The 16,081-nt window shown below is 35.7% G+C and overlaps 1 protein-coding gene across 1 annotated transcript; it reads left to right on the top strand.

Moving 5' to 3' along the window:
- The first annotated feature begins 5,202 nt into the window (after positions 1-5,202).
- On the top strand, positions 5,203-7,115 carry LOC121235134 (probable aquaporin TIP-type). Its single transcript, XM_041131390.1, has 3 exons — positions 5,203-5,399; positions 5,532-5,782; positions 6,570-7,115. Exons 1-3 carry the CDS (start codon positions 5,273-5,275, stop codon positions 6,945-6,947), a joined length of 756 nt encoding a protein of 251 aa, XP_040987324.1. The 5' UTR covers positions 5,203-5,272; the 3' UTR covers positions 6,948-7,115.
- The last annotated feature ends 8,966 nt before the right edge of the window (positions 7,116-16,081 follow it).

Raw genomic sequence — 16,081 nt, 5'->3', positions numbered from 1 at the left:
TTTGAAAAGCACACTGATTGCAAGATATTAGGATCCTACAAACGGCGCCAACTATTGAGGACGTGTTTCATCGATGCACACTCTTAATCTCTTGCAACCAAAGAATTAGAGGACTTGGGGGTGGTAAAGGGGACCCTCCGATGTCTAAGTCAGTAACGATGTGAGTGGTCTCAAAACCAAATATGATCTAGCTTCATTAGCGTACCTGGCCTTTTTAAATAGAGATTTTGCCTTCTTCTGGTCCTTCGGGTTTAATCGTCTTATCTGTTACTTGAAACTTGAATTCCCGTTCTTCAGAGTTATCTGTCTATTTTGAATGGATAGACACCCTTAACAATGCCAGGATAGTTGGCAGACACTCTCTTTATCAATTCAACCTTAACCCTACTAGGTTAGGTGGGTATTTAGGCCTCAAAGGTCTTGGGGTTGGGGAGTCTCCAATGCCAAAGTCAGTAAAGTCTCTTGGAAGTTTGTAAATAAGTAAAGAGTCTAGGGATCATAGAGTATTTCTCGTACCTGGGAATGACTATTTATACCGGGAGTCTGGGAGGGGGACAGATCATGTCTGGCCCTATAGAGTCTGTGTCCTTTGTACTGTTCTTTTTGTCAGAGTCTTTTAATGCGGCATGGCTCTGCGATGGCATCATTAATGCAGTGTGGTTCCCTGATTTGCTTTATCTTTGGTGGTCCATCGATGTTCCAATGTTAGAGGATCAAGGGTTCTCCGTCTTTCTTGTTCACCCTGTACAAGTCCCCATGATCGGAGTGTGGCCGAGATATGTTAGGCATGTCCATCCCATTAGCCACCTGTTTACTTTTCCCTGTAGGCGCCTTACTTCATGGGTAAGCTTGGACCTTGGGGCCGGGTATCGGGCTGGGGCCGGGTATCGGGCTGAGGCCTAGTGGGCTTGTGAAGTGGGGAAACTCCCTTATAGTTACCCTGCCAATTCCTCTCGGATGGGTCCAAGAGGAATTCTGCTTTTGCTCCCCTAGTTAATCAATTTTTGCACTTGAGACTACGCGGCCTTTTCTTTCCCGAGACGGGGTTTACGGATTTTTTAGCGCTCACCTATTGCACTCCTCAGCTATGTCCGAGTGGCCTTTTTGTCTTTACTCTATATCTTGTAACGGTTCATCTCCAACTTGCATGATTGTATTTTGACGGTTTTGTTCCACATTAAACAACGCCCATTCAATCCCTTTACCATTACTCCGCGTCAGATGGTTATTTAGTTCCCACGTCACATCATTGGATACGTTTTGTTAGAATCATGGCGATCGTGGGATTCTGGTATTCAATGGGGCGTGTAAGTCCTTATTGCCTCGGGATATCAACCGTCAATCTTGCCTATATAAAGCCCCTTTCCCTCTCAGCGATGGGTTACTTTGCTCATTCTCTCTTCTACTTTGTATCCCATGCTCATTTTTTGCTTTCAAACACTTCTCCTTGCATCGTTCCCTTTGATTTCTCTTCTTTCCCTCTAATTGCCAATGGGCCCTAAGAAATCCTTACGTCCTTCTAGATTGGCTAGACCTTCAGGCACTGCCCGTGCCACCGACGGTCAGGGTGACATTGGTCTAGAGAAAGGCCCTAGAGGAGGAAATGAAGTAGAGGAGGGATCTAGAGGCCTATCAGGCTGAGGTAGGGCGTGCTTTAGAGGCCTGTGATGCTTCCATCCGGGGTCTGTGGGAGGAGTTGTCTTATATCCGTGGCATCTTTGATGATGCTTGATACCTCGGTTACAACTACGGCTTGGAGCGGATGAAGACTCATGTCCTCCAAAATCCCCACTGCGATCTGAGGGCTCTAGGTGTGCGGGAGCTTCCTCCACATGAAGTGTTCATGGAGTGAGTTGCTCTCCTTGAGAGGGATTTAATCCCGAGCACCCTTGGGGGTAACTCTGCTGAGAATAATGCTGCCTGCTGATGGTTGCTTTTCCTCGGCTACACTCTGTGTGGCTTCTCCTATGGGTCTTGCTCTTCTCTGCTGTTCAAGGCTCTGGCTTTAAACCTCCTCTTCCAAAGCTCAACCTCACTTTGTTCGTACATAAATGCATCCTCTTTCTTTATATCCTAAATCTGAGCTTGTCTTCAAGGTGACTTTTATCTTGCTTCCAGACCCCGCCTTCAGCCTTCACTTTTGCCCACTCCAGCACACAACGCTTATTCTTAAGCTCCAAAATTACCCTCTTAGCTTCATCTTGATCTCTTGTCTTCACCTTCTCCAACTGTTTCTTGCTCCCTTCCTGGGTAGGTGGGTGGCTCTTGAGGCATTTTGGCTGTTGCTGTCATCGTACGACTCAATTATATGCACGTGAAGAGTAATGACCTCAAAAAACTTCTTGAGAAGTACTTTAATTGTTTATAGTTTACCAAGTGATATGATTTCTCCCCTAGTTAATGGTATCGCTCGTTGTATATATGACAATCATGTGTTTTGTGATTAGTATGTCATGACTAATATCATTGAAAAAGCACACACATTTACCATATATTTGGAGGTCAATGTGAATAGGTATGTTGACAAGCGCTTAGGTTAGATCACCCACATAAGTGATCGTTTCTAGTTCTTGCATGGCAGGGTAGAGATGAGACATTGTACTTCACACACTACAAGAAAACTGCTTATTTGTGGCAAGTTAATTCCAGTGAAATGACTATTTACAGTTAAAATGAGTCTGTTTTGGTCATAAATAGTCTTTTCGCCATAATTAAATGGTCACAAAAGTTCATTTTTCTTGTAGTAACATGTAAAGTTATTTGACACAAATATATATACACAATATATACAATATATATATATATATATATAGATATATACACACATGATGTCCCTTTAGCTAGGCTCAGATAAGGTACTTATTATTTGTGCATGAATAGCCCATGATTCATGCAACTTATTTTTATTTGGATGAGAGTTTCTCTTTAAGCGCTTTTGATGGCGAGTAAATGGAGGGATTTGAGTTAAGTGTTACAATAGTCACTAGACTAAGATATATATTGAGTTTAGATATACACTTGTCTTTGGAATGAGAACACTATGTAGTGTAGTATTTATTGCATGCATAGTATTATTTGTACCTTTTCGACAGACAACATAAGAGCATCCTCAATGGATTAGCTAAAAGCTAAATCCATTGAGTATTTAGCCATTAAAGAACAAAAAAAGATCACAATGGATTAGCCAAATTGAAATTTGGCTACAGTTACATTTAAAATAATTTCCAAATTTGAATTTTCCTGTTCATAGGCCAAATTCTTATTTTATGAATTATTGCTCTCTCTAGCAAACCAATATGTCCAGTTTTTAGAAATGTTTGTTGAATGGATACTCTCTTCAAGTGCACGAGTTCATGGATACTCTGTCCAAATTTGATAAAAAGAAATATAGTTAGATGAGAATGATAGAAATTAATAAAATATGATAAAATAAAATAAATTAATAATTAAAAAAATTAAATATTTTTTTAATTATTAATTACTCGTTGCTATATAATGAATAAATAGATAATCTAACATAAAAATTTGATGTGAATATCCAAAGCCAAATTCATTTTATATTATTTTATTGTTATATAATGAAAAAATAGGTATTCTAATGTGGAGATTTATGTGAATAGAATAGCCAAAATCTAAATTCATCTTACATTTATAAAAAATGTACTTTAGCTTTAGCTAATCCATTGAGAGTGCTCTAATTAGAGAGTAGTGAATTGATTTCTATTTCCTCACCATGAATGTCAGTCCAATCCATGGTCATTATTAATTGGTAACTAAATTTATGCCCAGTTATTGGAGATGAATTACTAAACCTATCTTTCCTATGCTTATGATGAATGGAGTACTGAGACCAAGGACAAGAACTTATAAGTCCCTATTCCAAGATATCTAATTGAGAAAAGTCTGTTAATTGATTTACAAACTTCGTGATTCGGTTTATAGGGAGAGAGTTTTGCTCCTTAATTAACTTGAAGTTCTACTCTACCTTTGTTCAGTTGCACTTGTTTATGTTAAATTTAGATTTATTTAATTAGTTTATTAATGATGGGATGAAATGCGTTATAATACGTTGACTAAATTAGGAATATTTAAAGTTTCAATTATAAGTTATGAAGACATAATTTAACTTATGTCCTGTTTTGTTCCTATATATATATAATATATATATATATATATATATATATATATATATATATAGAGGGTGTATGAATAAAAAGATTACAGGTAATATTATTGATCCCTCATACAGAATTCCTTCACAGCTCCACTTAGGCAGCCAAGCCATTAATTATTATATCAAACCGAGTCATTAATATATCTACGTACATTAATTAATCCTATGTAATTTCTTTGGAGAACTTTGAAGCCGATCAGAGCAGCACTTATGTTAAAAGAGTAGTATAGATTTGCAAATAGATTTAACAAAAGTAAAAAGTTTACAATTAAACTAATGATATGTGGTTAAATCTGATATGTTATACCTTTTTTATGGTTAAAAAAAAAAAACTGTATACAATTTCATGATATATCACACCAAACCAGATCATCATTATACACTACAAGAAAATAGACATTTTCCAACCCCAGTTTAATGAATTGAAATCGCCGCAATAGCTCTGTTTTCTTGTAGTGACGCAAGTTTATGAATTTTAGCGTAATCCATATACAAGTGACAAACCCTAGTCCGTTAGAAGATAATCTCACCATCAAAGAAGCGAATTACGTATTATCATTGAAGCATCTTTCTTAATTTAATGAATTGGATTAGGATCAGGAATATAATATGGCTATTAACGTCAGGGATGGAGCTGATCACTTTGGTAATATTCGACAAGAGATGCTCATCATCGTCATCATCATCTATCTATCTAGCTCCCCGGCCACTGTTTTTCATGAATTGTATATCGTCTCTCCATTAATTCCTAGTTAATTAAGTCGGTTGTCTTATGTTCATAATGTCTGTATTAATTTATCCAAAACAAGGTGTTTGGTAGGCACTAAAACCCAATCACACACTGCCCTTTCATTCATTAGGGCCCCATGGTCGGTGCCGGCCATCCATGCCCCTTGCTTTCTTCACTTTATATATATATATATGTGTGTGTGTGTGTGTGTTGCTCTCTCTCTCTCTCTCTATATATATATATATATATATGTTGCTCTCTCTATATGTATAACGTAGCTGGCATAGTAGTACTGCTAGATCTAAGAGTCTGAGTTACTGGGTTTTGAGTGCTGTAATTCTTTTAGTTTTTGGAGAGAGCAAATTAACATGGTGAAGTTAGGTTTTGGTAGCTTTGGTGACTCTTTCAGTGTTGGGTCTCTCAAAGCATATTTGTCAGAGTTTATAGCCACCCTTCTTTTCGTTTTTGCAGGCGTCGGCTCCGCCATTGCTTACAGTAAGTACTGGCAATTCCAGCAAGCCATATTCCTAGCTAGAATTTGTTCTGGCATTACATGATTGGCATGCATGCATGGACGTAACAAAAAAACGTCGGAATTTTGTTTGATTTAATTAATTGTTTGTATAGGTAAGCTCACATCAGACGCAGCCTTGGAGCCCTCTGGCCTCGTAGCGGTGGCTCTTGCCCACGCCTTTGCACTTTTTGTTGGTGTGTCGATTGCAGCCAACATCTCTGGTGGCCATTTGAATCCAGCTGTTACGTTTGGATTGGCAATCGGAGGCAACATCACCATCCTAACTGGAATTTTCTACTGGATATCTCAATGCCTCGGTTCCATTGTTGCTTGCCTACTCCTGCAATTCGTCACTAATGGCGAGGTACGTACGTACGTACTTACATTTCTCTAGAAAACTACGTTGAGAAGTCCTACACGGTTTAAGAATAAATTCATTTTAAATTTTATAAGGAGTTACCTTACTCTTCATATTAGGTCTTTTATAGGAAAAAATAAGTATTTCTACATAATATCAAAGCAGGTTAATCTATGACTGATGATGGGCTCTTGCGACCTACTCATGATAATGGTACTGGAAATACCGACTCACATGTGAGGGGACATGTTGAGAAGTCTCACACAACTTAAGAGCAAACTAATCCTGAACTTTATAAAGAGTTACCTCACTTTTTCTATTAAGCCTTTTATGAGAAGAAATAGATATTTCTACAAACTAGGATAATATTTTATTATCGGATTCATCATAAAGTGATTTTTATGAAAATTAACTTTCATTTTTTGGAGGAAATTTCTCTGAAATAAATGATCAGTTCAAAAGCAGCTTTCTCACGCATGGGTCAGCACCTAGTTAAAACTCACTAATTCAAATATATGCCCATCGGCTCCTATATTTTTACAGATAAAATGAGATGAGATAAAAGTTAAAAGTTGAATAAAATATTATTAAAATATATTTTTTTAATATTATTTTTATTTTAGAATTTGAAAAAATGAATTACTTATTTTATTTTGTATAAGAATTTGAGAAAGTTGTAATAATTATATGAAATGAGATGAGATCTGTTGTGAAAACAAACCAGACCTAAAATAAATAATAATATTTGATATAATATATATGATGAGCCAATTATTTAACTCAAATTTGGCAGGGCGTCCCAACACATGGAGTAGCCTCAGGAATAAGTGCAATCGAGGGAGTGGTGATGGAGATTATCATCACATTTGGACTCGTCTATACTGTCTATGCCACGGCTGCTGACCCCAAAAAGGGCTCCCTCGGCATAATCGCACCGATTGCAATTGGGTTCATTGTTGGGGCAAACATCCTAGCTGCAGGTCCATTTTCTGGTGGCTCCATGAACCCAGCCCGATCTTTCGGCCCCGCCGTTGTCAGTGGAGACTTCTCCGAAAATTGGATCTATTGGGTCGGTCCACTTATTGGGGGAGGCTTAGCTGGGCTTGTTTATGGTGACATTTTTATTGGGTGCCAGGCTCCAGTCCCAGCCTCTCGTGAAGACTATGCATGATAAAGACATCAGAGATAAATTCTTGTGTGTTTTGGGTTTTTCTCTTTCTTTTGGGATTGAAGCTTGTGCTTGTCAATCAGTATCCAGCCAAGAAAGAAATGGCTGTATGTGACAAATAAAATTGTGAAACAATGTGACTCTCTGTTTGTCTTGTTTTAGAATTATTCCTTTTTTTTTTTTTTATTTTTTTATTTTTTTTTATCATTAGGAATGTCATGTGGAAGTAAATTTGCTTTGCGACGATAAGAGATTTTTTTTTTTTTTTCATTGGTAAACAAGCTTTTATTGATCCTAATAGTAGGCAAGAGTCCAAGTATACGTGACATATACAAGAACAATAACGCCTAAGTATGTTAGAGGACGATAAGAGAAATCAAGATCCTTTTTAATTGGACTATCTAATTTGGTCTTCGTTTGAGTGAATTGAAATCATCTTAATGCCGAGAGTACCCAGTGAATTGGATCTATCTAGTTTGGATACTAAGTACCTTAAGTATTCTCAGAATACTTCATTATTTTTTATTATTACTTTTTGCTACTATTCAATATTCTATCATTACTTTTTCACTACTATTTACATAATACCTTAATTTAGTCAAACAATTATAGAAAATCTATATTATCATCAGAGTATATGGTACGTTCAACCATGCTCTGGTATCTCATTCTCCCTTTTGATTTCGTCAATTAAATCCTATAACTTTAGTTTTGAATGGCTCCACCACCCGATGGGCCTCAGAATGGTTTCGGCCAAGATTGCACAGAATTGATACACCACTTCTTGTTTCTCCTTTTTTTAGTAGTATTTCTTGGTGTGTATATATATATATATATATATTTTTTTTTTTTTCTATGAGCAAGAAGATAATTTAATTAAATAAAAGATAGTACAAATCAGGTACTGGAGGAAGGCTTCAATAAATATTCCAAACAAGTTAATACAGAACAAAAAATATACTAACCCACATTGAAAAATGAGTCGTCGGTCCAATATATATTCCTTGGCATGATGACACTTCTTGGTTTCAAATTGCAATGGGATGACTTGATGTTATTGCAAAAGTGGGAAGATTAAGAAATTAAGTCCTGCACTGTAAAAAAAAAAATGTTAACAACTTAACACGATTTTGGTAGGGTTCCAATTGCAAAAGAACTTGATAAAGCAATGAGGCCACTAACTATATATATATCGATTGTGGTCCCAATTTTATGCACCGTACATCTTTCATCTTTCTTTCTATGAATTAAATCCAAATGCCTAGAATTTATGGGTAGAATGGCATTATCTCTTCACTTTTAATTGTTTTCATCCCTTTCCTATTGACCTCAGGCATTAATTCTGTCTACATCTTTGCTTTTTATATGTTCTGTCTACATGATCTGTCCAAAAATGTTCTCAGTAGTGGAAGATTTACAAAGTTCACTTCAAAAACATTATCTTGCAGCTATCTTTTAGATTCTTCATGAGTTGGTGCATGCTTCCTTTTTATTTCTTTCTTTCTTACTTTTTTTTTTTTTTGTGGTTGCTTTTTGTAAGATCAGTTTTGAGTGACGTTATAGCACGTACAAGAGTAAATCTATTCATTATCATTTTCTTATCATCTCATGATGTGATATTAAATGATATCATCTAATGTCGCATCATGAAATAATGAGAGTATGATGATAATTGAGATGATGAGCAGATTACGTAAGAAATCTCATGTTCTTTTCTTTACCTTATATTAAGATATCTGAATTCATCTTTTTTCAAGTTTTAAGGTTTTCCTAAATTTGTTTGCAATGTTCTTTAACTTGTCTTTGATCAGTTGCCCTCAAAAGGTGTATTCTTGTTGTGCACGTGTGGGAACCGCAATCGAAATCATGACCCATTTTTAATAGTGCTTGAAAATGATGGTGATTATGATCCCAAAATCTAAAGTAGTGTTCAATGGTTTCTGACCTGTTGCTTTATATTTGAATGCTCTTGCAAAGAATAGATTTTTGTCGTTCATTTATCAGAAGGATTCCTTGATTATACATATTATAATTGAAGATTTGGGCCCCTTTTGGCTTTGTAGATGTAGATCTATCAGAGTAATTAAAGGTGGGACAAATTGGAAGGAAAATGCCTGTTTATGGTGCTTGATATCTACAAAATTTAAGATTTTAGCAACTTATTTTGAATATATTATATAATAGATAAGATCTGGGTTTCGATCTCTTAGGGTCTATAGTGACAGAGAGATATAAAATAGATCTTAAAATATTATTAAGCATTTAATTTTGTCTTAAAATTTTATATCATGTATTTATCTCTCTCTCACTCTAAATCTTAGAGTTTGGATAGAAACTAATGGCGCGTTCGGATGCATAGATTTAGACTTGCACCAAACCCAATCAAGCTTTTAGACTTTGATGATCTTGAATCTAAATTCGAATTCTTCCATCAAACGCAACTTTAAGATATTTAAATCTGCTAGAACTAACTTGGTTTTTTTTTTTTTTTTAAGTGGAGGATGTGACAAGTAAAAAAAAAAAAATACACTTTTAAGACTTTGATACATATATATATATATATATATATATATATATATATATATACACACTAGCACTTGGGCAATGTGCGAGGCACATTTGCCCGGTTGAATGAAAAACAAGTTGTTTTGTAAAATATAAACATGCTTTGTGTTAAAAAAAAAAAAGAAGTAATCATAAGCAAAATAAGTGGTATATTGAGAATCTTTTATGAATTCAATTTCTGCACCTAACAAGTGAAAAGAGATACGGAGAATCTATGTGATGATGACAGTACTTCACTACATAAATGGAAGCAATCCAACCGAGGAAAGAAAAAAACGAGAAGTGGTAAAATGAAATTTAAAATTAGCGAAACCAAAGCATGATCTTGGTCACAGAATAGAAAATTCTGAATCAATTTTATTGGAATGCAAAAGAATATGTATCAATAGAGAAAAACACATTATAGTTAGGAAACGAAAAAGAACCCAATTGTAAAATTCTGAGTCAATTCCTCCAAAGTAGCAGTCTATATGTAAAGCCACAAAAACTCCTAAGGAAATTGCAAAAATAAATGTTACAGTAATATGAGTAATACAAAAATTAAAAGATTTTAGATATTCTAGTAATAGTTTTCTTAGCAAAATATATGAATTGTAGAATTCAACCATACTACTCAATGACCTAGGGAGTACTAAAAAAATACAGTCTTTTATTTCTATATTGTTCTCACATTTTTTCATCACTAAAGTAAGTCTCTTCTATTTTGGAAACTCTAAAAATATTATAATGGTAGAAAATCATTTTATTTAAATGATTTTAGTTAATTAAGAATATTATGAGATTTAAATTATATTAAAAATTCTAATTATTTATATAATTTTACTCTTTTAAAAATATTTAACAAAACTCTATTATTTATTTAATGATGAAATATTAGTATTTTATAAATTAAAGTTGAATTTATATTTTAATTATCTATTTTAAGTTAGTTTATTTTTAATGTTTTAATCCCCACCTACTGTTGGATCAATTCTGAAGATTCAAAATGAAGGGTTGAGATTTAAAATCTAAAACCCTAACTTTTTCTTTCATTTTTTCCTCTACCCTCTCTCTCCTCCCTCCCTCCAGCCGCACGCCCCTCTCCCTCTCGATCTCTTCTCCTCGGCTCCACCCAGCGCAACCGGCTACCGTTACCGTGCCACCACCAAGCCCAGTCACCGACGACCTTCCCCACACCGATCTTGTGCCGATAGACCCCTCTCTCTCCCCCCGTAACAGGCCGAAGCCCGTAGCCCTCTCTCTTCCTTTATACGCATGAGTTTTTTCCCGTAGCCCCGCCGTTAGCCACCCCTACGGCACCGCACCACCACCACCAGCCCCCAAGCTTGTCCCCACAGACCTCTCTCTCTCTCCCGCCGCAACAGGCCGAAGCCCATAGCCCTCTCTCTTCCTCTACACGCACGGATTTCTCCCCATAGTGCCACCGTTAGCCATCCCTACGGCACCGCACCACCACCAGCAGCCCTCCGAGCTCGTCCCCACAGACCTCTCTCTCTCTCCCTGCAACAGGCTGAAGTCCATAGCCCTCTCTCTTCCTTTACACGCATGGGTTTCTCCCCATGATTTGTGATTGGTGTGGAAACTTGTGTGTTGATTTGGTGATTTGTGTGGTAATTTTTTTATTGTGCGGTGATTTTGTGATTTTGCGGTGATTTGGTTTCTCCCCGTGTGTTGATTTGTGATTTGTGTGGAAACTTGTGTGTTGATTTGGTGATTTGTGTTGTGATTTGTGTGATGTTTTTTTATTTTGTAATATTTGTGTGGTGATTTGCTGTGAGATTTTGTGGTGATTTTGTCATGAGTTTCCTGTGAGGATAGAGAGGGACGCGGATGCAAAGAGGGACTCAAAGTAGAAGATAGTGTTCATCACTGTTCATGTTACTGTTTATGTTATAGCGGCTTTTAACTATAAGAGGATGTGTGTGTGTGTGTCTCTCTGTCTCTGTGATGAACAAAAAAACAAAAAAAGATCACATGGGTATGCAACGGCCGGTAGCCTAATTTGACTAAACAAATTATTTGACAGCAATCTGGAAACAGATTGATTTACCAACCTAAGGTTAAAAAGCAGATCCGACATGGGAAAGAAATGCCATGCCTAATTGATCATTTAAATTTCTCATTGGCCCTTGTAATTTCACAGCACATGCATTAGTAGTAGGGTTGTAAATGAACCAGTCTATTCGATAGCCTGCTCGGTACTCGCCTGGTTAAACTCGAATTGAACTTGACTCGTGAAAAAAAAGCTCGTCCATGAAAACAGATATCCACTCGATTAGTAAATGACACATATCCGACAAAATTCGACTCGGCTCGGCTAAGGCTCATTAAAGCCCTCTCGTTTATGTCCGAGTCAACTCGTTAGCTCAACTTGATTAAAACTCATTCATATATTGAGAAATATATACATACATGATAAATATATACATACAGCTATATATATACATATTTATATGTATTAGCTAATAATATAAGTATAGCACTTTTATAATTAAATATATAATACATAACCTAATTACTTATGTCTATATATTGAATATACTTCATAGTTATATTTTATAATTTGTACAATAATTAATTGATAAGATTTAATAATTTCATATACTAGTACGTGAGAACCATATATGAAATAGATATATGCTATCATATTATGTGTATGTATTAATCATTTCTGTAAGCATATAATATATTATTATGGATAAATATCAACTAGTTAGATATTAATTATTTATAAATTTTTAAAATCTTATAATTCAATAGAGGTTCTACTTGCTAGTTGTACAAATTCAATATTATATATTTTTTTAATTTATCTAATTTATTAATTATTAAATCTACAATTCGAGCCGCTTATTTTCTAAATGAGCTCGAGTTAGAAATTAGCTTACCGAGTTGAGCTCAAACAAAGAATAAATAAAAATCTTGAACTCAAACTCGAACTCGAGCTCAAATATTTTGAGTCGAGCCAAACTCGACAAGCCAAAAACTGGCCTGACTTGGCTCGATTATAACTCTTAATTAGTAGTACTACGTACAAGCGCATGGCAAACAAAGCTTCCCCAAAAATCTAAAACCCAAACCGTAGTGGATATGACATGATGACATAAGAATAGCATTATGTCATGCTGATCAAGCACCAAACCATACAAAATTGATTTTTATCTCATATTGTTGTAAGAAAAAGTCTATTTGCAACTGGACAGGGGAACTGCAGGGGCATTGCGTCCCACGTGGCCGGCTGTTCTAGGAAAAAAAGTCATCGTAAATCGAAAAACAATGAATCGAAAAACTTCAACGCTGTTTTCATTCTATTTCAGCCATCTATGGAACTGAGCGGCCGGTTTTTTGCCCACTTCAAAATGTTGTTCTCATTCTTGTTTGGTTGGCGAGAAAATAGAAGGAACAAAGACGCTTATGGCGCCTGCGAAGACGGCTTTGACCTCAACTGTAAAACTGAAGAAGCTGTCCACAACTACGACAACGACGACTGGTCGTTTGAACATGGGCCTATCCGATCTCTCCTCAACTTGGAAAATTCCTGGGCGGTGCCACTGAGTCCTCTCGCACCCTTTAAAACCCTGCCAATAAGAGGGAAATTTTCTGTGATGAGAAGCTAAAGTCCATTTTCTACGAGAAAGACGCAGTTGGGTTTCAAGAAATCACCAAGTTATTGTCCATCCATTTTGTGAAGTCTGGTTGATGTTTGGGTTTTTGTGAACCTTTGTTACTGTTGTTGTAATTGCCTCTAATTTTGAATATTTAAATGGACTGTCGGTTAAAGAAGAATATCGACTGAGGCTATTCTTTTTTTAATGAAGCATAATTCTGATCATAGTGCTGAAGCTTAATTTTTAGACAAAAAAAGAAATTTATATATATATATATATATTAATGTATATTTATTAAAAAGAAAGAATATTAAAAAATTGCTAGCTCATTTATTTATTTTATGATAAAGTAAGTACCCTGCAACTCTCATTGGATGATTTTATTAGAAGAGTACCTAACCGGACATTTAACCTTGAAGTCTAATGCCGACAAAGAATTAAAAACAAAAATAAAAATAAAAATCTTAGGACCTTCCCTTTTTTCTTCTCTCATTTACTTTCTTTTGTATGTGTTCTTTCTTATTCTATCAAATCTGCACTGTTTTTTAATTGATGGATTTTGTTCACCAAAAATTATTCATTTTGATCATTTATGCATTCACCATTGAACATCATCGATCTCGTGATGTTTCAGTTTAAAAAATGACTTTACACGCTTAAGGTAGGCTAAAGTGAAATCCACATAAAGAAATCCACCTTTTTATAGTGGTCTCATTTTTTTTATTTTTTATTTTTAAATCCTATGCCACACTTGTACACTCTAAACCTCTATCTAACATTACTAGTAGAAAAATGAGACAGAATAGAAAAATGTTTGAATATTATTTAAAGCTTTCATTTATTAATACTAGTTTTGAAATATAGATCTACAATAATGTACTCTTCATATGTGCATAAAAGTTTTTAGTACAAAATATAGATGTTGATATCGTGTTTCGCAACCTGAGTACTTTCGCGATAACCAAGCTCACACCACTTGCAACTAAGAGGAAGAAAGAGCTCCGGTGACGTCTGAGGTCACTCCGATGCCAAAATCAGTGAATAATCTTCTAGTGATAAGAATAACTCTAAAAAGTAGTAAGAACAGTAAAGATTTAAGAGAGAGCCACCTCCCGTAGAAGGGATTGCCATTATTTATATCTGGGCCAGGAGTTCCGTAGAGGATTGTTCACTGACTTTGGCATTAGAGTGACCCCGGACATCACCGGAACCCTTTCTTCCTCTTAGTTGCAGGTGGTGTGAGCTTGCTTCTCGCAGAAGTGCTCGGACTGCGAAACATAACATCAACAGTAGACATCCATTATAATGAGCAACATTATAGCCAAACAACATGGTCTTCTCCTCTCGATTGATCTGCAGTATAGTCATCTCTTCGAGTGTTATGCATAGCTTATGTTTAAGATGGCCTCATGTGTGATAAACCAATATATTGTGATAAACCATTAATATGATAATGATCCAGCTCCTTCAAAGTCATTAAGGTTTAAGATGAACTTTGTATAGTTGGCAATACTTAAGATATAACCATCTCAAATGCAACTCTAGATATAATGATCATTACAATTAGAATATTCATTATTTCCAAATATTGCATCATGTTGTGCAATTTATTTCATGGCCGCGGTTTCTAAGAATCTTGTTGTCGCTTTTTTTATGAGAGGACAACTTCACCAAGGAGATACTACTGTAGGGGCCCAGTAAAAAGGGTCTTTATCCTATGAATTTAAATCAATTTGACAAGAATAAAGGAAGATAACATATAAAACTTCTTTGGAGTTCATACATCCACTAGTATCTGGTATAGAAGGCTTGGCCACCACAATTCATAAGTTTTGCAACGTGTCATCTCTTCCCACCAGCTGCCCATGTTGAGTCAAGTCTTGTAGTTCAGTTTCTGTTCCCTGTTAGTTTGCAAAGAGAAAACAGACGCCCTTTGCTAAGTCTTTGCATGTCACAGCTAATTCTTTAGTAGGGTTAGGAAATTGGCCTGTCTCCTGGTCTGCTTGTGCATCCCACCCGGTCTGCCCAATACGGGGTGAAAAATTTTCCTAGTTTACCAAGTAGGCAAGACAGATTGAGTTTTTGTGTTACCAAAGTGAGGCAGGTTGCCAGTAGGATATCCGCCCCACCCCCTCTCACCAAAAAGAAAACCCTAATTCTAAGTTCTAACCCTCTTGCCGTCTCTTCCTTCCTCTCCTTCCTCCTCTGCCCACCTCTCGTCTCTTCCATTTTTTTTCTTTCTCCTCTCCTCACATCTCCTCTCTTCCTTCTTCTTCTTCTCCAAGCCTCTCCTCTCCTCTCATCTTTCTTCTCCTTCTTCTTCCTCTTCTTTTTCTCTGAACCTCTCCTCTAATCTTTTCTTTTTCCTTCTCTCTTCATTTCTTCTTCTTCGATGCTGTGGGTTTCGAGAAGTTCTTCAGTTCCATTGAGGCATCACCCACTAAGACATCCTTGTTCTCCTCCTTAGGCTAAATATTTGTCCAACCTTTTGAGACAAGTTCTTCTCTATCTCAGGCTACATCTGGTATTGATTGCATATAGATGGTATTGACTACATCTAGGGAATAGGGCAACTTGTGAATAGTTCGAGTTCGTCTCGTATATACTCAATTCAGACTTGGTTCATTTAATAAATGAGATGTTTGTCAACAATAATATTGATTCGGATATTAAACGAGCAAGAAACATATAAAACTCAGCTCGACTCGATTTAAGTTCGTGAACAAAACTTGTATAAGTTCAATTTAGCTTGTTTGGGCTCATTTTGAAGCTTTTAACATGTGTTATATATATATATATATATATATATATATATATATATATATGTTACAGTTATTACATGTTAGCTGTATTTTATATAATTAATTATATATTATTAATTTATTTATAGGTTACCTTATTTAATAGATTTATTATGTCCCCAAAGTGTTTTATTATGTTTTATTACAAGTTATATGATAAATC

The sequence above is a fragment of the Juglans microcarpa x Juglans regia genome, chromosome 6D, assembly GCF_004785595.1.
Source record: "Juglans microcarpa x Juglans regia isolate MS1-56 chromosome 6D, Jm3101_v1.0, whole genome shotgun sequence".
In the NCBI taxonomy this organism is placed as follows: Eukaryota; Viridiplantae; Streptophyta; class Magnoliopsida; order Fagales; family Juglandaceae; genus Juglans; species Juglans microcarpa x Juglans regia.
The sequence above is the reverse complement of the archived record's forward strand: the minus strand, read 5'-3'. Positions and strand labels throughout refer to the sequence as shown.